At 41.3% G+C, this 20,904-nt stretch overlaps 2 protein-coding genes across 6 annotated transcripts in view; one reads left to right on the forward strand and one right to left on the reverse strand.

The window, feature by feature from the left end:
• Nucleotides 1-1,136: 1,136 nt before the first annotated feature.
• MBD4 (methyl-CpG binding domain 4, DNA glycosylase) lies at nt 1,137-10,181 on the reverse strand. Of its 3 annotated transcripts, none has more exons than XM_042911237.1 (8): nt 9,896-10,181; nt 8,654-8,884; nt 7,215-8,053; nt 4,412-4,486; nt 4,200-4,334; nt 2,944-3,093; nt 2,341-2,444; nt 1,137-1,429 (listed from the first exon to the last, which is right to left on the reverse strand). In XM_042911237.1, the coding sequence occupies exons 1-8, from the start codon at nt 9,982-9,984 to the stop codon at nt 1,352-1,354; spliced, it is 1,701 nt and encodes a 566-aa protein (XP_042767171.1). In that variant the 5' UTR covers nt 9,985-10,181; the 3' UTR covers nt 1,137-1,351. The 3 variants fall into 3 exon arrangements, with proteins under 3 accessions (XP_042767171.1, XP_042767160.1, XP_042767174.1); XM_042911226.1 differs by having other exon boundaries at nt 7,191-8,053; XM_042911240.1 differs by lacking the exons at nt 7,215-8,053; nt 9,896-10,181 and having other exon boundaries at nt 8,654-8,753.
• A 63-nt stretch (nt 10,182-10,244) lies between these two features.
• The window catches only part of IFT122 (intraflagellar transport 122), a 73,280-nt gene continuing 62,620 nt past the window's right edge, over nt 10,245-20,904 (forward strand). Inside the window, exons 1-3 of one of the 3 annotated variants that reach the window (XM_042911213.1) lie at nt 10,245-10,513; nt 17,840-17,906; nt 19,252-19,336. In XM_042911213.1, coding sequence (XP_042767147.1) covers nt 10,473-10,513; nt 17,840-17,906; nt 19,252-19,336 — 193 coding nt within the window. In that variant the 5' untranslated portion in view covers nt 10,245-10,472. Of the gene's footprint in view, nt 10,514-15,216; nt 15,236-17,839; nt 17,907-19,251; nt 19,337-20,904 lie in introns of those variants that run through there. The other 2 variants (XM_042911219.1, XM_042911208.1) reach the window with 2 other exon arrangements.

Genomic DNA, 20,904 nt, shown 5'->3' on the forward strand with positions numbered 1-20,904 from the left:
GAAGGCTCTACAGAACCTTTTCATCTTTTTTCATCTGTCCTCCAGCACAGAGCTTTGCACTTAGTAAATGCTACTTTGAGGTTTGTTAAATAAAGATGTAATGGGACACTATAAAATGGACATTTGCCTTGTGGGGTGGCAGGGATGTGGCCAGTTTTCCCATTCTCTGGTCAAAATTCAACTCTCTCTCTAAAAACTAAAACTGGCTCACTAATATGGAAACAACCCACTAGCCCTGCAGCATATTCCACCCTACAACAAAGGTAGTTTCCCTAACAATTTATTTTTCATTTATTCAATCAATTTTATTTTCAAATTATACCTTAAAATGGCAATTGGTAATTAAGACTTAGTAACTTGGGATTTTTTTGTTGTTGTTGCTTGGTGAGTTCTTTCTAAGGTAAACGTTTCAGTATTTGTGCTACAACATTATGATGCCTGTATTAAGAACAGCACAAAACTGGGGCGCCTGGGTGGCGCAGTCGGTTAAGCCTCCGACTTCAGCCAGGTCACGATCTCGCGGTCCGTGAGTTCGAGCCCCGCGTCAGGCTCTGGGCCGATGGCTCGGAGCCTGGAGCCTGTTTCCGATTCTGTGTCTCCCTCTCTCTCTGCCCCTCCCCCGTTCATGCTCTGTCTCTCTCTGTCCCAAAAATAAATAAAAAAACGTTGAAAAAAAAAATTTTAAGAACAGCACAAAACTTAAAAACTTTCACAATGGGGTCAAGGTGCATGAGCCAGAAGCTGATACTCTGAAACAAAATGGCAGGCAGATAATCACAGGTTATCAATTGGATGCTGGGGTCCAATCTCTAATTACTAAAAGCCAGCACAGAGTCATCAAGAACACATGATGACAAAAGTAACTTACTGTTATCTTTTTTTAGTAAAAAGACTAATTGCCTATTATTAGCTGCCTATTATACCCTGTAATATCTTTTCTTACATTTTTGGTTGCAAACTCTTTGATTGCTTCCTACATAACAACTGTGTAATTCCATTTTTATTGAAAGAGAACTGAAAGTCTAATCTTTCCTTAAGCAAGATTGATAGAAATCTGCTTTGTATAATTGAGAGTTGACAGAAGATTTTTCTTCAACTTCAAATCATATTTTATTATTGGAAAATCATTTACATTTTTAGGTTTCTTGTCAAATAATTTATTTTTTAAAAAATCTCAAAACATGTTCTAGTACATTCAGTAACAAAGATCTACCAGTGTTACACATATTAAGAAAACCTGTATCATGTTTCTAGTTGGAATAACTAAAATCTATATGCCTGTGCTTAATGGAGCTCTTAACTTACTTAAGTACAAAGATATAAAAACTGAGTTTGAAAACTTCAAACAATTTTAAGACAGACTTAATTTTTCATGATTTTCCCAAAGCCAGTCATGATATTTGTTTAACTTATGGTCTTCAGGGTGCACCTGGAAGAAATACAACACATTGGGAGACAGAAGTTAGTCAGAAATACATTTTTAAAATGGGCCTTTCAAAGGTACAGTAGGGGAACAATACCTTATTGTAATATTCCTGCAAATTAAAACCTTTAACCTAATTAGATTCATGAGTACTTAAAACTCTATCTTACATTAAGGCAATCCTTCACAAAGTACTTTCCAATTTAGTACTGATCTTTAACATGACCTAGCACGTGGGCTGGTGACAACATGAGTCAAGTATTAATATGCCATTTTTCAGAAGAAGGTTATAGACCCTGAGAGTTATCACAATAAATGGAGGAGCAGGGATGGGCTTAGCCAGATCTACTGGCTGAATGCTTCAGGGTGAGTCACAGACTAAGAGGGCAGTGTACCAGGCCACCTGGCAGTACCCACCGGCTGCCAGGACACCCGCTGGATGTCTGTGGACAGGGGACACTCATTTGAATGGGTAGCTGAAGTAGGGCCCAGTTACTGTAAAAGCAGTCTGGGACCACTAGGAGAAACCCCCACAAGCATATATTCCAAGTCCAAACCTGCCTGCTTTCCTTCAGTGGTGTCATTTTTGAAGGCTAATATGACTATGACAGGAGGAGAACCACATCAGGCTTAGAGACCACACATGAATAGGAATGACATTACAGGGCCAGAAGTGATAAACTGCTGGAGGTCAGTCAGAGGCCACACCAAGGAGTCTTTATGGAGGTGGGAGTGTCTACGGATCCTCTCCCTTCTGCCAACAGTCCCATGCCATCACTGCCCCTCAAGCCTGGAACAAAACTAGTTGTGATGGTGGCAGCACATGTGCCCAAGAAACAGTTTTGGCTATTGGATGGGTGTATTTTGCCTCAGAGACAAAATGTGCTGGAGATGTTATGGCTGGGGGTGGGCCTCACCTGCTTCCACTCATTGACGCAAAAAATTCGGTAAGAGTCATTGCCATATTTGCCAATCCCGTGAAGCTCAATTGGGTACCTCCACTGCTTTGTCAGATATTCATCTGCAAAGATAAAACTTCACTTATCAGGTCAGCTTCTAGAAAAGATACTTTCCCCAAATATGTGGTGATGCAGAGCTGGATGGTGAGAAGGGCAGGAAGGGACAGCAAAGAGTCTTTCCTAACAACCCCAGTTCTGATGGCTCTTTCTTCTGAATTCCCACAACACCCCTGTCTAAACCTCTCACCTGCCACTTAGTAACCATTGTGATTTTGTGCTGTGCTAACTAGACAAAGGTAAAGTCCCTGAGGTCAACAGGGCCTTCTGCTTTGCTGACTTCTTCATCCTTCCTAGATGGCCTGCCCCAGTGCTGAGCAAAGATTTACTGCTTGGGTCAGTGGGAGACTGTGGTTTGGGGCAAGTGGATTGTTTTCACATGCTCTTAGCCCTTGGGCTGAATGACCTCTATTAATATAGCATCCTAGAACATTAAAGTTTAAGGTTTGACTCTCTTAAATAGGCATAGTTTATGTTCTTTCCTTTGGGTATATGGGAAAGTACCTGAGAACTTGATAATGGTTTTTGCTCGAAGATCATAGAGACCAAGAGGTTTAAGAAGTTCTGACACATCTCTCCAGTCTGCGGTTCTTGCTACCTCAGCGGAAGGGTACTTCTCTAGAAACTCCCAGAGCACAGGGATTGCCATTTTACCTGGGAAGTAAAAGTAACTGTGATTACAAGCCTCCTGATGGGTTGTTTTTAAGTTCAGGTACTTCCTCTCTAGAAATCTCATACAGAGGGGTTTTTGTTTTGTTTTGTTTTCCTTTTTAAATCCCTGATGAGAAGCCATTACTTGAACTGGTAACCACCTTCAGAGTCAATAACCAATACTCCTGACGATTTGGCTAAGAGTTAAAAAAATTTTTTTTTTTTTTAACATTTATTTATTTTGAGACAGAGAGACAGAGCATGTACGGGAGAGGGTCAGAGAGAGGGAGACACAGAATCTGAAGCAGGCTCCAGGCTCTGAGCTGTCAGCACAGAACTGGATGCAGGGCTAGAATTCACAAACCGCGAGATCATGACCTGAGCCGAAGTTGACCGCTCAATCGACTAAGCCATCCAGGCGCCCTGATTTGGCTAAGAGTTTAAATCATGCTGATACCTGGCCTTGCATGATATTAATTTTCTTTTTTTTTTTAATTTTTTTTGAATGCTAATTTATTTTTGAGAGAGACAGAGACAGAGCATGAGTGGGGGAGGGGCAGAGAGAAAGAGAGACACAGAATCTGAAGCAGGCTCTAGACTCTGAGCTGTCAGCACAGTGCCTGATGCGGGGCTTGAACTCACGAGCCGTGAGATCATGATCTGAGCTGAAGTCGGACACTCAACCAACTGAGCCACCCAGGCGCCCTGCATGATATTAGTTTTCAAATAATCCAGTCATCAGATAACTAGTATAAAAGCATACAGAACACAAAGTGCCAATGACATTAAAGAAAGCATTCAATGAAAAAGAAATGCTTTTACACATGACAGAGGGTGGAAGAATGTTAAGTAACTGATTTTCACTATGACCAAAACTAGTTTGGAAGTAGAAAATAAATGACAATCTATCTGTTCCTTAGTGCCAAAAAGGCTTTGGCTGTCATCTAGTCTAACTTCCTCATAGCTGAAGAGCTGCAGGGCTGCAAGAAGTCCTTGCCTGAGGTCACACAGACTCAAAGTTCAACTTGAACCCAGGGCTCCTAATCAATCCAGTGTTCTTTCTCCTCATTGCACTGTCTCTAAGATAAAGATTAAAATAATCCACAAACCTGAGGTCCGATTGAGAAATATAGTAGCGATGAGGAGCTTCCATGGATCATGGAAAAGTGTTTCTTGGACGAGGTTAAAAGGTGACCGAGGAGGTGTCCACTTCTTAAAGGCTTTGCGTCGTGGGGGGCTAAGGGCTAAACAAACACACTGCATCAGAGCTGAACATCTGAAACAGACTTAAGATCGGATTTTCTGATTGGGAAAGGGATACCTTCTTTGTTATATTTGCTGGAAAAATACAGGCTTGTTTTCCTTTTTTCTATTTGTGTCCGTGGAATGGTATCTTCTGAAAAGGAAGGGTGAACATTGTTTATAGAAGCTATGGCTTAGGCTAAAGAAATACTCAGGGGTACAAATAACAATAACACACTACTATTATAAAGCATTTAGTACGTGCCAGGTACTGTTCTAAGCAAAGCACTTTACAAAAATTAACCAATTTAATACTATGGACCTACAAGCTAGGTACTATTTACTTTTACCTTACAAATAAGGAAACGGAGGTACAGAGAAACTAAGTAAACTGCTCAGGGTCACACAGCTAGTGACAGAGTTGAAATTCAAATCTAGGCAGTCTGGCTCCTGAGTCCATAACTTTGACCACTGTGTTACACTAGTATTCTAAGACATGCTCAGAGTTCTTAGTACTGAAAAATTAGAATATGGAATATTTTAAATTAGGACATACTTGTACAATGTGGTCATTAAACCATTTTGAGACTATATCATGAATAGCTTCCCCCATGTTCTTAACTTTTAAATAAAAACGCAATATTCTACATATGATCCCAATTTAATAAAAAAAGAAAAAAAAAGATTAGAATGTAAAAAACCAAACCGGTATAATGGTTATTGCTAATTGTTCTTTTCTCCTTTAATTTTCTATATTTTCCAAAATTTCTGTGGTGAACACTTTACGCTTAAAGAAAGGACCCAGACAAAACAGAACCTGCCGAAAAACCTGATTTGGACCTTGGAATACTGACCACTGTCTACTGGGAAGCTCAGTTAATTTAAGAAAGACCATTTGACCAGCATTATTGGGCTTCCCAAGTTTTTAAAATCATCACATTTAATACTCTCCATAAGGTTACCCTCTAAATTTGAATGTCTGTTAATAATATCTTGCTATTTGTATAGCGTGAGCCATCTTTTTCACTTCTCCTTTTACTTTGTAATATTCTTGATGTGAAACACAGGACTGGTGAGGATTATTACCTCCATTTTATAGATAAACAAACTAAGGCTTAGAAATTAAACAACCATCCTGGGGTGTCTGGTTGGCTCAGTCAGGAAGAGCATGAGACTCTTGATCTCAGGGTCATGAGTTTTTGAGCTTCACGTTGGGCACAGAAATTACTTTTTTAAATGTTTATTTTTGAGAGAGAGAGAGAGAGAGATAGGCAGACAGTGCACAAGGAGGGGAAGGCCAAAAGAGAGGGAGACACAGAATCAAGAGCAGGCTCTAGGCTGATAGCACAGAGCCCACACAGGGCTCCAAGCAATGAACCATGAGATCATGACCTGAGTGGAAGTTGGACACTTAACTGACTGAGCCACCCAGGTACCTAGGGCATAGAGATTACTTAATAAAAAAGTTAAAAAAATAAAATAAAACAGCCATCCCAAAATGAGAATGGGATCGACTATAGATTGGGATAGGTATCCAGCTCTCAAGATAATTAGCTGTTTTTTGCTATTCTATTTTGAATAGGCAAAGCCTAATATAAAGTCAAAAAAGAGAACAAAGGAAACTGCTCTTATTAGTTCCATTTCTTTTGTGGGCTCTTACAAATAATTATTAACTAGCCTCTTTTATTATTAGGAGACTGAAGCTCGGTTTACCTGGCAATTTCCAACTAAGCCAATGGGAAAGTCTTTACTATTCCATTGGACACCTCTTAAACTAAGGCTACTTCACCTGGTGTTGAGAACTAGACTTCTTTACAAATAGGATACTTCCATTTTGGTCACAAAAGGATGTTTTTCATATTTTATTTACCCATTATACTAGCAATAAAGCTACATAAACCTTAAGATTCTAAGAAGCTTGAAGTCTTTAAAGGACAGGCTTGTCCTACGTATATATGAAGCACAAGGTATATATATAGAAGCACTTCCTAGGTATATATGGTTCAGCTTCTATTAAAGATAAAGGAATTCCAGGCACAGCAAAGACATAAAACCATGAGTAGGGCTGAGAACAGGAATCAAGTCTAACCCCGTTCTACCATTTGTCCAGGCTGTCTCCCCATAGGACTTTAAGTAAAATTCTTCTTCTTTAAAGGAGTTATTCATTATGCCATAATGGCATAATGAATATATAATACAGGGCTACTCAAAAGGTCTTCTTTTTATTTCTTATTCACTGAGGTATTATAAAGGCAAAACTACTAAGCTCTGAACTCTGTATTAAGAGCATATTACAAATAATAGATGAACTATGTGATTACAGTTTTGAATTATTTAGAGCTCTAAAGCATTTTAGAGAAGCATTACATTATAATAGAAGATAAAAATGACTATGATATGTACGAAATGAAATTGGAAGTCACACATCAGTGATAAGTAACAGAAGGGGTGCAAAAGAGTAGACACTGACTATTCACAACCAGTTTATGCACATCAAGATTCTTCCCCAAACCTTTTCTCACGTGGAGCTTTTTTATTTTCCCTAAAGTTGTAATATTATTGGCTGGAAAGAAGATGGGAAGAAGGGAATGCACTGTCGGGGAGAGTCCCTGCTGTTGAACCAGGGAGAGATGGTAGCAGCTGTTAATGGCACAATTCTCCTTTGCTGGGGGTATCAAGGCAGTAGCCAGCCAGTTCCCTCTATGCCATGGGTTTGAAGATTGGTTAACAGAGGTACTAGGAACAACTGGTAGGACATATCTGATATTTGGCCCTATTTCTTCATTCTATTCCCACATCCTAACTGGGTACCGGCATGAAATATACTGTCTGGGAGTATAAACTCATCACATGTTTACCAGCTGCTTCAGCGCTCTGAATACCTTGACATATTTTCACAGAAATAGAGTCTTTCTCCGTTTGTGAGCAGTTGTCATCCATTTCAGAGCCACATTTTAAAATGTCAGCATGCAAATGTTCCTTCCTTTCCCCAGCTTCTACTTTTGTTCTTATTTCCTCAGATTCTAAAAAGGTTTCCTCACACTTCTTGCTGTGTTCTGCTTCTTCGGTTGAACATAATTTGTTTATGATGCCAGGAGTTATTTGTTCAAAACAAAAGTTTGATCCTGAACTCAGTGATTTTTCTTTTACAATTCTCTTTTCTTCATTGGTTACACTGAGGGTCTTGTTGCTTGCTCCAGCATCAGAAATGGAGAAAGTTTTATCAAGCTGACTTCTTTGCTCAACAGGTTCACTTTCAGCATCTGCCTTATTATATTCAGATTCTCTTTTCCTATTACTTTGAGTAGACTCGGGAAGACCCTTCTGGCACCCTGTTTTTGTTTTCTTAATTTGAATTCCTTTTAAAATAGTCACCTTTCGTTTGGACTTTCTAACCTTTCTGGAGTCAACATCATTAACACCCTCATCTTCTTTAAAGTTAGATGGTCCTCTGCTATTTTGCGATTCCAAAGTACCACTTGGCAGGGGAAAGACACCTTTTCTCCACCAGCTTCGTGTCCTGAGGTTCCAGTTTGAATTGCTCCTTTCATTTTGCATTTGGGATGTCAGAGGCGCTATGTTGTTATCTTTATGTCTGGCCTTGATGCCCCTTTTAGAAGGTACAGTAAAATCAAAATCTTCTGGTGTAAGAGAAGTCTCTCCATTTTTGTGAAGATATTTAGCAAGTGAACTTTTGGATCTGAACTTCAGTCCTTGTGGGCTAGAAAATGATATTAAAGAAAACTTATTGGTAGTAAATAAAAGTGAGTTTTACAAAGAATTGGACCACATTTCAGATTTTTAGTTAATAATTTCCAAATGTTGCTATGGGTATTTGTCATTGAAAATTTAAAAAGCACGGGGTGCCCGGGTGGCTCAGTTTGCTAAGCGTCCAACTTTTGATTTCAGCTCAGGTCATGATCAAGCCCCACGCTGGGCGTGGAGCCTGCTTAAGATTCTCTCTCTCCTTCTTCCCCTCCCCCACTTGCATGTACTCTTTCTCTCTCTGCCATGGGTATTTGTCATTTAAAATTTAAAAAAAGTGATAAAGTGGTACTTCTAAATAGTTTTCTCTATGATAGTATAATTTTATAAATATTTACAAACTACAAATTTAAAGGCACCCATTTGAAGTAGAAGTATGTAGTACGTACTTGTTCCCAAATCACTTGATATAACTAACCTGTGACACTCAAAGAACAGAATCCATAATGGCTGTTATGATAAAAATAGAAAAAAGCCAAGTTCTTGTTATGCTTTCCTGCTACCTATCTAGATAAAATAATTTGGCTGTGCTATCGGTACCACATTGTATGCTCACCTGATAAAATATACATCATATCTTCCTGCTGTTTTCCCTGATAACCTTTGCTTCACAACTCTTTCCCATCCGCATGGGACAGACTTACGGCATTCTGTCATTGTACTACCACCAATCTGACTGGAAGCAATGGATTCTTGCAGCAGGGGATTCCACTCACTGCTGTTTTTTATCACCATTTGCTTTTCATCTTCTCCCACTCTTTCCAATTCCAGAGTAACATCTTTCTTACTAAACAAACAAAAAACAAAAACAAAGTACAGGTGATTGGCTTACTTAAAATTTATTTTCCTCTGCTTATTCAATTTCAATCCATGACAGAGCAGGAACCATATGGACTATTTAGATTATAGGAGAGATTAAAATCAGTATGGACCAGTCTTATGCTATGTGATTATCTCTCTGTCCTGCAACATGGGTTAAAAACGATTGGAAATCTCTGTATAATCTATAGAGGTATCTAACCCAGATTGTTTTCTACAAATAGGGAAACTAAGCAAGAGTTAGTAACTAGAATTAGAACCAAGTTCTTCTGAAATATTTTGGGGTTAATAATTTTGGGGGTTTGGGTGGGTCTTAAGAAATTATATAGTTCACATTTTAGGAATAAGGAAACTGAAGCCTGATGAAAACAGCACAAACTTTAAAGTCAGTGAACTGGGTTCAAATCGCAGCTCTTGCGATTTACCAGCTATGCGTCCAAGAGCAAGTTACTTAACCTCTTAAAGTCTCCTTTCTTCACCTGTAAAAAGGAGGTAATACTTTCTTAAAGGTAGTTCTGGGGATTAAATTTTGAAAAAAACAAATCAGTAGATAAATCATCCTAACCCCGTATCTCACATATACAAGTACTGTACTCGAAACAAGACTGTGGCTTCCTCTGGAACTTCCTATAGGACTTCCATTTTGGGGTCAGCGGCGCTGGCTGCTTAACGTGACATCTCCTACAAGGTTTTCCTGGGACCCTGCAACCCAAGCAGATCTCTCCTTGCTCCCCTTGCACAAAACCTCCCTGCTCCTTCCACCTCCCTCGTCATTTCGGGTAACGAAGTAGGGAGCACCCTAGGGCTGAACCTCACAGAGAATATCTGAGCCACAGCCATTGCTCCGAGTAAACTAACCCTGTGGGTCTCGAGCTCTGTCGATCCTAGGTTAGAAAGGACCACCAGCCTTCTATCCACCCCAGCCCGCTCCCCTTTTATAGTTGGTGAAAATGAGTCCCGAAAGGGGACAATGACTTGCCGGAGGTCACTGGGCTGGTCTGGGTCTAGGCGCTCACTGGAAGTGACCGAGCGGGCAGCTCCGTAGTCCCGCAGGCTCGGACTCTCCATCCTAGCCGTGCCCTTCAAGGGGTCTCCCGCGGCAGCAACTGGCCAAGAGGGTACGACAACCAAGGAGTGGAGCAGAATAAGATGCGAAAGCTTCTTCAGCTCGCAGAGCAAAGCTGAAACCAAAGCCGAAGAGAGTGAATGTCCGTCAGATCCCACCGCAGCTCCCTCACCTCCCCCTCAGCCACAGGCGCCATTTCCACGGCTCAGCCAATCAAATCCTTCGTCGAGGAAGACGTACCGCCTTCCGCGCGTTCGGACCAGTAGAGCTAGCGCTAGTCGCGCAGACACCTTTTAGGCCCCGTTCCATCTACGCTTTTGCTTCTTTCTTAAGCCTTTCCATTTAGACCTGCGCACTTGGAACTCAGCCGCGCGCCCGAGGCTCACTGCGCATGTGTGTTGCCAGGGGTAGCGCAGTAACGAAAGCCGTTAGGGGAATAGGGCCTGTTACTGAAGCGGGAGGAGGGGCTTGAGGCGTGAGGGAAACCGCGATGAGGGCCGTGTTGACGTGGAGAGATAAAGCCGAGCATTGGTGAGGAGCGGGGCGGTCCGGGAGGAGCGGGAGGCCGAGCCCTGGCGGGGGTGCGGGAACCGTTGCGGGAACCCCCGTGGTTGCCAAGGGCAACGGGCCTGCGGCCTGGGCTGAAGGCACTGAACCCCGGGTCTGCGCGACTGCAGGGTCGCCCTCCCACCCCTTTGCGGATGGAGAAACTGAGGCCTGGCGCGGGAGCAAGGGGGTGTACCACGCGTGAGGTAGTGGCCTGTCGAGGCCGTTTTACACAGACAGAATCAATGTCTGGCCCTGTCCAAGTCCGTTCTGGGTTCAGCTTACACCCACGGCAGTGTTTCTCGAACGTCACGATCTTTGCCACATCCACATGTTACCCATACTCTTGTTTCCTTGGCGTTTTTTTCTCTAAATTGTCTCACTTACTTTCACTCAAATATGATTTTACAAGGAAACTATTGCTCCGTATTTGAAAATCAGTACCATTTGCTTTGAGATAACTGTGAAACTTAAAGCAGCGAGAAACAAAACGGTATTATTAAGTTGTAGCTGGATACTGGCAACTAGGAATCCTTTAAGCCCCTGGTCTATAGTCTGGAAAACTGGAAGGAAATTTATCCAGCGCCGTCAGAGAGGTGCTGGAGATGAATAGCGTCAAACCAAGACTTTCTCCTGTGCTTAATTAGAAGGCTTGAAAGAGAATCACCAGAGAATGACTTTCTCGCCTTAGGAGCGGATGTTAATGTTCTATTCCATTTTTATCATCGAAATCCATCATACAATGAAACATTTTGGGAAATGCTGACTTACTGGATCGTTCTCCTCAGCCTGACTTTAGAAATCTTCCTAGATGGTCTTTTCAAGCTTCATTGTGCAGCCTTTGTTTTGGCCACTGGAACAGGGCCCTTGCCATTCCCTCTCTGTCTTTGCTTAGTCTCTTCTGTGTGAAGCTAGCATGCCTTCTTTTCTCATTTCCTCACACTGAAATTCGGAACATTCTGTAAGGCTCCCTTCAGAGATGGTTTCTCCCTCTTCTGTATTCTGCACTAGTAATAGCTAACGCTTACTATGTGCCAGGCACTGGCTGAGAATTATGTCTTTTATCTCAGTCATTTCACAACATTCCTCTGAGGTAGGTACTGTAATTACCTCTGTTTTACATGAAACTGAAGCACAGAGAGGGTCATTAATTTGCCAAGGTCACACAGTGAATGAGTGGTGGAGCCAGCTTTTTTCCTCACTCCAGAGCCAGTGCTGTTTGTTAGCTACTACATTAATTTTCTTCATGTTACAGAGACTGCAAACTCAAATGCCTGCAGGAGTCAGGCAGGCAGTATCATGGGAGGTGTTTATTTGCATCTTAAACTCACAGAATTGCCTGTCTGTCTTAGGAGGATTCTGCTTTTCTACACCCCATTTCTCTTGAAACAGATAGCCTTCGCAGTATATCTTTCACTTCTTTTAATAGAAAATTGAGCTTAAAAAATTCTTTTTACTTTTTTCTTATAAAGCTGCTGAAAACTAGCAACTGAACATTTGGCTTTGAGGTCAGGGAGTAAGAGGGAATGGCAAGGAGTGTGGCAAACTAGAGATCTCATGCTCTGCCTAAAAGGGGCAGCTGCTGCTCAGCTCCTGCCAATTACTCCCCTGCAGGAATTTGGCCTCGAGTGCTCAGATCTTCCTGTTTCCACCAGAAGCTACGGATTTTTATGTGAAATGCCCTAATTTTTAAGTGTTGGCAACTAATTTAAAAAAACTGAAATAAAACACCATGTGAGCCAAACAAAACAGTTGCTGGCCAAATACAGCCTGATTTGCTCCCAGTTTTCAACCCCAGGCATAGATTTTGTTCATTCCTCTCTTGTGGTACTTAGAATCTGTCTAGTATGAGAGTTATTTGTGAATCCGTTATCCCAGAAGTCTATAAACCCTTCAGAAGCAATGGCTACTTTTTATTCATTTCAAAGGCATATTCCAGAGCTTAGACAAATCAGTGGTTGGTGTGACTATTTGATGGATATATGTATTCATGAATTAATGAATGAGTGAAAGAATGATGAATGAAGGTTGGTTATTTGGGTTTTGGCCCATTACAGCTTTGAAAACAACTGTTTAGAATAGGCAGTGTAGGGGTTCTATAGACCAGCGATCTTGGTGGCAGCAACATATGCCAGCTGGTAGCCCAGAATAAGACAAAGCAAAACAAAAACTATTTAAAAAAATAGGTAGTAGATCTAAGAGATCCCAAATATCTAAGATTAGTCCTCCACAACTGAACCAGCCACTGTCTCCTGGTCTGCTGTTTTGCTTCCAGTCTAACCTTCCCATGGCAGGAGGATTTCTCTTTTTTGAGTCCTGCTGCTGTGATCCATTATTCTACTTTGCATAATCCTAGATTGACTCCCATTTCCCTTCTGAATCAGATTGTGCATTTAACTAGGTGGTCCTGTTACCATCCCTCCTCCCCCACTGCTTGCTAACATTTAAATTTATGCTTTCCAGTTCAGCTGAAATCTCCATTTTTCTATCCAAAGCTCCTTCCTAGATGCTGTCTTATTCTCTGAACTCCCTCATTTTTTCCTTAAAACCACTGCTCCAGGTTTCCCTCAACCATGGTGACTTTTCTGGCTAGACTGCCTTATTCCAGTAAGGACAGCATCTGCTATTACCCTTCAGTCGTACTAGCTCATATTTAGTGAGTACTTGCTATAGGCCAGACAGTGTTTACACGCATTATTTTATTTAACCTCCACACAACCTATGAGGTTAGAATAATTACCCTATTTACAGGTGAAGAACCTGAGACTTAAAGTAACATAATTTGTCTAAGATTCCAAGCAGGTAAGTTGGGGTGGGTCAGGTTGGGCAGGATTTGGAGAGGCACCTTGACCTTGGGACTTCATTTACAGTGCGGTGGGCACAAAGTTGGCAGAGGACAATTTGCAGGACTTGCTCTCTGTCTCTCTGCAATGTAATTTGATAATGTATCTTTCTCATAAAAGGTGGCAGATGGGTAGAGAGAGCCATCCTGTAGTGTAATAAACTCTGCATACTGGTGACTTCTCCAACCCTGGGAGTGTTCAGAGGCTGGATGGCCATCCATAGGGAATTCTTGCCTTGGTGGGGGAGTTGGACTACATGACAAGTTCTAGGGTCTTTCCCAATTCTGAATTTCTGTGCTCTTGTCAACCCTGAAAATAAAACAGCCAGTTATTTTGCCAGCAAAGTGGGTTTATTCAGGAGTAGGAGAGCAGTTGCAAGCAGGACAGCAATTGGGACAAGCAAGCTATGGTGAACCATAGGTAAGTCCAGAAAACAGAGGAGCACTCTTTTATAGAGGAAAAAGGGGAATTGGGAGGGGCTGTTATAAACAAAAAGTCCATTAAACTGGGAGCTCAAAGTGTAGTGGCTTTTTATTGGCTGAGTTGTGACAGTCTCTCATTGGCTGGGCTGTTGCTGGGCAAGGAGAAAAATCTTCCTTCATCTAGGGTGGTGATGAGGCATAAGCTTCTTCCTGTTGAGTCTTCAAAGGGCTGCAATAAAGGTACACCATGAGAGCTCCCCCTTCTGGCCTCCTAGCTCCATTTTAAATGAGGTTTCCTTTATTTGGTTTCATAGTCTCATGATGTAATTAAAGTCTGAAGGGTTCAAGATAAAACATTGTCAGGTTGTTGGTTATATTCATTTTGTGTCTAGGACCATGCCATGCACCAAAGGCCCATAAATGTCTAAAATGGGGTCTTTGCCCTTAAACTGCAGGGGACTATAATTGACTGTAATTAAGGGGACAAGATAGTATTTGAAACAGTGTAAAATATAGACGATTATGTAATTCAGAGCTATGATAAATTATACAGATCCTAAGTACCTTAAGAGTTTAGATTGGGGTAAATTGAACATTATGTTGTACTTTAGGAAGGCAAAATTCAAGACGTTTATTTATTTTTTATTTATTTATTTTTAAATATTTGATTTAAAAAAATTTAAAAAATTTTTTTAAATCTTTATTCTTGAGACAGAGAGAGAGAGACAGAGTGCGGGAGGGGAGGAACAGAGAAAGAGGGAGACACAGAATCCAAAACAGGCGTCAGGCTCTGAGCTGTCAGCACAGAGCCTGATGTGGGGCTCGAATTCATGAATTGTGAGATCATGACCTGAGCCGAGGTCAGATGCTTAACCGACGGAGCCACCCAGGCGTGCCCCCCCCCCCATTTTTTTAATGTTTAATTTTGAGAGAGAGAGAAAGTGTGAGCAGGGGAGGGGCAGAGAGAGGTGGAGACACAGAATCAGAAGCAGGCTCCAGGCTCCAAGCTGTCAGCACAGAGCCAGATGTGGGGCTTGAACTTCTGGACTTAGGAGATCATGATCTGAGCTAAAGTTGGACACTTAACTGACTGAGCCACCCAGGCGCCCCAAATTTCAAGACATTTAGAGAAAATGAATTTTCATATCTGAGAGGAAGACAGTTTAAGACTTGGCCCAAATCAGACACTCAAATGATTTTCTGAGAATTCAACCCCAAATGATCCTTATGAAGAAGATCCCCACAGGAACCACTTTAATGAGCTTAGATTATCTACATTGCAGAAAGGGAGCCACAGGACCACGGATGACTGTAGAAGAGTGGTGCAGATCCTTTCCAAAATCTGGTACCTCATCACAGTAACCCACAGGTGTCAGGTGCTTGCACAAGGGTGGCCTGTGCACTCAGAGGTGGGATGGCAGCTCTCTTGCCTTGTGTTGTAGGTGAGGACTAAAGCTTGGACAGGGCATCAGTTCTAGCCCCAACTCCCTTCTGATTTTCATTTTACCACCCTGTTTCTCCTCAGTGTGATACATGCCAAGCACATTTCCCCATAGGTTCAGAGAAAGAAAGCCCAGGAAACAGGCCCAGATCTGTTACCAACTAATAGGAGGAAGCTGAAGAACTCAGTGTCTGTGTTTGCTTCTATCAAGAGGGATGCCTAACTGGAAAGGGTGTAATATTCATCAGCCAGCTGTTGAATATATGTGAAGAATTACTATTATTTTAAAAATTATTTTTATTAAAGGAGGCTGTTGTTGTCCACAGAACCTATATAAAATTTTTTTTGGATTCTACATGTAATGCCTTTTTTCCCCCCATTGATAAAGCATGGAAACTGTTGCTATTATATTATCGACTGTGACATATGCTAATAATAATGAAAATAAGGGCCACAGATCATAGTGGTTAGATCTTGGGCTTTGGAGACAGACTGCCTGGGTTTGAATTCTGGTTCCACCTCCACTCAGTAGCAGTATATTTCCTGGCAAGTTATTTAGCTTCTCCGTCTTAATTTGTCTCATTTGTGAAATAGGTATAGGGTTGTGAGGGGTAAGTGAGCTGATACATGTAAAACATTTAAATTGTACTTGCACACATAGTAAATAAATATACTTAATAAATGTTATCCACTGTTATTGTTAAAGTATTAAAGATAACAGAGATTTGTCATATTTGACAATAGTTCAAGTAGAAGGTAGAGAGTAGAAGGTAGTATAGCACAGACTCTACAGTCAGACCCAAGTTGAAATTCTGGCCCTGCCACTTGCTGGTCGTGTAATGTTGGGTGGGATAGTTGATTCCTCTGAGCTATGGTGTCCTCAACTACAAAACCGAGTAATAATTCTTACTTCATAGAATTGTGAGGATGAAATGAAATAATGCATTGGAAGAGCTCAGCACAGAGTATCTCTGCAAAATGCTCCAAGTACTCTTACCCGGGGTCTGTATTTCTAGATGACTTCAGGTATCAGGTGAATTTATCCCATGCTAAACCTTTGCAGTAGGCTGATTTGGCAGTGCTATCTAGCACATTTTTACTAGAGTCACCTGAACTAATGAAATCCCCTGCCGAGGGCATTCAAGAATCATTGCAATATGGCCCCAGCCTGTTGTTTTTCTAGCCTGATCTCCCCCTACTGCCTTACATATAGCCAAAGTTTCAGTCAAATTTGATTATTTAGATTATATGCTATTCCCCACCTTCATGTCTTTGCTTGTTCTGTTTTCTCTGCCTGAAATGCTGTACCCTCCAAATCTCCTCCTGCATGTCTCAAAAGCCCTATTTTTCTCACATACTTTTTTCTTCATGAAGCTTTTTCTCATCCTTTCTCCAAATCTTTTCTGCATCTTCCTCATTTGAATCCTGTAATATATGTTTTAATGTATCTCCTAAAACCTTTACACAGTATTATTCTGTAGTCATCTAATCTAAGAGGTCACTGATTGTAAAATACCGTTATTTTAAGTACCACTAAAAAACCAAAAAATGCTTCCAGTTAGGCTGACACATCATCAATTATAAGATACATAACCTCAGAGATTTTATTTTGAGAGAAATAGAGAACAAGCAGGGGAGGGATAGAGAGAGGGAGACAGAATCCCAAGCAGCCTTCGTTAAGTCAGTGCACAGCCTGATGCGGGGCTTGAACTCATGAACCTTGAGCTGAAATCAAGAGTCGGATGCTTAACCAACCAAGCCACCCAGGCACACCCTCCGCCCCCAACCTCAGAGATTTTAAAATGTGAAAAAAATGTATGCTTCAGAGTTGATGACATATGGTAGTTCTTTGTGAATGTGTCTGAGTCATATCTTCCCAGTGGATGGGATTTCTTTGAGGGCAGGGAGCGAATGTGATTTACTCATTTTGTATCAGTTACTATTGCCTAGCACCTAAAAGGCATTTATTAAATATCCAGTTGGTTGGAAATAATAATGATATTTTTATTTTATTTATTTTTTTAATGTTTTTATTTATTTTTGAGACAGAGAGAGACAGAGCGTGAGTGGGGGAGGGGCAGAGAGAGAGGGAAACACAGAATCTGAAGCAGGCTCCAGGCTCTGAGCTGTCAGCACAGAGCCCAACGCGGGACCTGAACTCACAGACTGTGAGATCATGACCTGAGCGGAAGTCGGATGCTCAACCGACTGAACCACCCAGGCGCCCCAGTAATGATATTTTAATAAATGACCAGTTTTTCAGAGACATGCGGATTTAGTAACCCTCACGCATTCTCTCAGTTTGTGTAGTCTTTATAGGAGAGTTAGTGCCTTCAACTGTTGACCCTTTGAATCATCTCTGGCGTCTGGACAAGTGGAAACTGGGACATGAAGCTAACTGCCAAGTAAATCGTGATTGAATGGACTGCCAAGGTGCGGTGGCTGAACGGAATTTGCAACCAAATGCAATTCTTAGCCATTATTTTTCTCTCTCATACACAAGCAGTATTTCATAATGGAAATAAAGTTTGCTTTCCTGGCCATTAGCAGACCTCATCCTTTTGGTTCCTAATTGTCCTTTTGTCTTGTCTTGTCTCCTGTTTAGTATATATGACCTCGCATTTAAGCCCGATGGAACGCAACTGATTTTGGCTGCAGGAAACAGATTACTGGTAGGATTTTGTCTGAGTTTCCTTTTTAAGTGCTTTTTTCCCTCTCCCTCTTGTAAGTGCTCTGAAATTTGACCCTTTATTTTTTAAGATAAAAAAGTCAAGGGCGGAAAAACCAGTCATTACTTTTTAATAGGGAAGGAAATGGGCTATTTAAAACAGGTAAGTAAACTGTCTATCAGATAGGAACCTGTGAACAATACCTCCTTTGGAGTCATTAATCTTTCCCTTTTTACTTTGAGACACCCATGAAAGAGTTGAAAACAATTAATCAAAATGCCTTTGAAACTGGGCTAGTGTCAGTTCACATTTTGTCCCCCTGAAAAATTTAAGCAACAAGACTGAAGGGGTTCCCTCCCTGAGAAGCCAGATAGCTTGACCCCAACTTTTAGGCATTGGCCTACCTAAACAATTCCATATGGATGCTGTCCTTTTTTCATATTTTCAAAGAATATAGCTAGTCTGGAACTTATCCCAGTATATAAAAGTAATTTTCAGAGGACTCTTTATGTTTGACCTAAAAACCTTTGTATGATCTCTCCTTCCTCCTGCGTAAGTCCACTTCCCCTTGCTCTGTTGTCTCTAGATATGCAGACTGACTGATCTCCATTCTCTTTATGGTAACTACATAATCTTAAAGCCTTGGTTACATTGTTCTGCAGACTTCTTCTCGCCAGGGTAAACAATCCAAATTCTTTTACTTTTTTTTCATAGGTTATCTTCTCTAACACTGTTTTTGGAGGGTTTTGCCTTGATTACTCAGATAGTGTGTTTTTTAAATATCCACACATTTATAGATGTTACAGTGCTACAAAATATCCTAAATCCATGTTACAGCTGGGTTTTATAATATTTCCTCTGATTTGTAAACCTGGAGTTCAGGTCTATGACTTTCAAACTCTTGATAGCAAATATGAAACATTTCTCTATTATGTTGATACTGGAGTCAGGCTAGAACTAAAATTTAATCATGTTGTAGCTGATTCTTTGTGTGTGTTGGCTTTATTTGGGAGGGTTTAGCTTGATTGGTCATATATCCAAATTCACATAAGATGAATGAACTTTGTAGTGAAGTTCCACAGAGTGAAGTTCTATTTCTCAAGAATTAATGATATGTTCCTGGCCATGTAATTCACAGAGTTGGGACCTCTACTTTTTGGGTTTCTCCACTTAGAGTCACATTCTTTCTGGGTTTTTTTGGTGTAGTTTTTACTTGATGCAAATTTAGAATATTGACAAATGTTTTGTCATTTAAACAACAACAACAACAAAAAGCAGCAGCAACCTGCAGGAATTCTGACTAATAGATGTCATGTGGATAATGTGTAATTTTGTGTCTTTTTGCCAGGTTTATGACACCTCTGATGGCACCTTACTTCAGCCCCTAAAGGGACACAAAGATACTGTGTACTGTGTGGCGTATGCAAAGGATGGTAAGAGGCTGCTCTGGTTTTATACCCTCTGTAATGGTCTCATAGCTGCCATTTTTCTCCTTAGTCACTCCTTAATTAGTGTTAGTAAGCTGACATACAACTCACAATCACAGAAGATAGTTAAGTTTCTTACTTTATTTCAATCATTCAAGTCAATAAGGGCCATCTATGTGCCAGGTATTATTCTAGGTGCTTGAGATAATGAAGTAAATTAAACAGTATGCTGGAAGTAGGGCAGAATAAGGGGAGTTGAGAATGCTGGATGGGGCAGGGGATGGGTATGGGAAAGGAAAGGGTGGTGACGGTGGGCTTATTAAGATAGGGACAGATGAGCAAAGTCTTGAAGGTGGAGAGGCAGTGAGATTCTGATAGTGGGCATCCAGAAGAAGAAAAACCATAGCAAAGGCTCTCAGGTGGGAGTGTGCCTTCCAGGGGCTTTCGTGGAGTGAGTCAGGGGGAACAGTAGGGGATAAGGATAGAGAGGTAATAGGTATGGATGGGGTGGCCAGATCATGTTGGCTGTTATAAGGACTTTGACTTAGATTCTCAGTGAAAATGGGGAACCACTAAAGACTTCTGAGCAGAGGAGAGATCTGATTTGATTTATATTTTTAAAAGGATCCCTTTAGCTGATGTTTTAGAAACAGTCTGCAGGGGGTAAGGGTTGGAGCAGGGAGACGAGTGAAGAAAGCATCATCCAGGCAACTTTTGTAACACTAGTGATGGTGGCTCAGATCTGTGGGAGCAAAGGAAGTAGTAATGAGTGGTCAGATTCTGGATATGGTTTGAAGGTGGAGCAAACAGGATTGCCTGAAAGACGGTGTGTGTGGTGTGAAGAAAGTAGTCAGGTGTGACTCTAAGGGTTTTGACCTGAGCTACTGAAAAGGTTGGAGTTGCTTTCCACTGAGATGGGAAAGGTTTCAGGTAGAAAAACTTACAGTGGAATATCAGGAGTTCAGTTTAGGACATGTTGAATTCGAGAAACATTGATGCTGGAGGGGAGAGGGGAAGGACTTGCCAGGAAAGAGTTGTTGAGTTGGCAAGAGGAGATGGGATCTATGACCTAGATGGGACATGGTGGGAAGGTAGAAGGTACCACCACGATGTTGGCAAGTGGGGGCATGTGGTATTAGGAATCTAATGGAAATTCTTTTCCATTCTTTCAGTGAAGTAGGAAGCAATGTCACCTGAGAGTGAGGATGGGGAGGGAGGTATCAGAGTTGAGGAGAAAGGAAAAACTGGAAAATTGCCATTTAGGAGAATGGCTGAGTAAATGTACTGTGAAATCCCAAGCAATACGAAGGGCCCACTTGAAGCTGGTTATGAATTGAAAATGAGATTCATTGGTGTGATTATGTCTTTCTCTCCACTACTTGAGCTGCATAGATGCAGGGACAGGGGTGGTGGAGACTTGGATTTAACCAGGTTGGTAGGTTTGCAGGCACCTCTGAAGATGAAATAAGAGGGCAAGGGAGTGGAGGATGTATGTGAAGCAGTGATCATATACAGTGACTTTGAACTGTCGGCCATTGTAATGAGGGATTAGAGGACCACAGGGGGGTGGGCAG

This window comes from Panthera leo, chromosome A2 (assembly GCF_018350215.1).
Source record: "Panthera leo isolate Ple1 chromosome A2, P.leo_Ple1_pat1.1, whole genome shotgun sequence".
Taxonomy (NCBI): Eukaryota; Metazoa; Chordata; class Mammalia; order Carnivora; family Felidae; genus Panthera; species Panthera leo.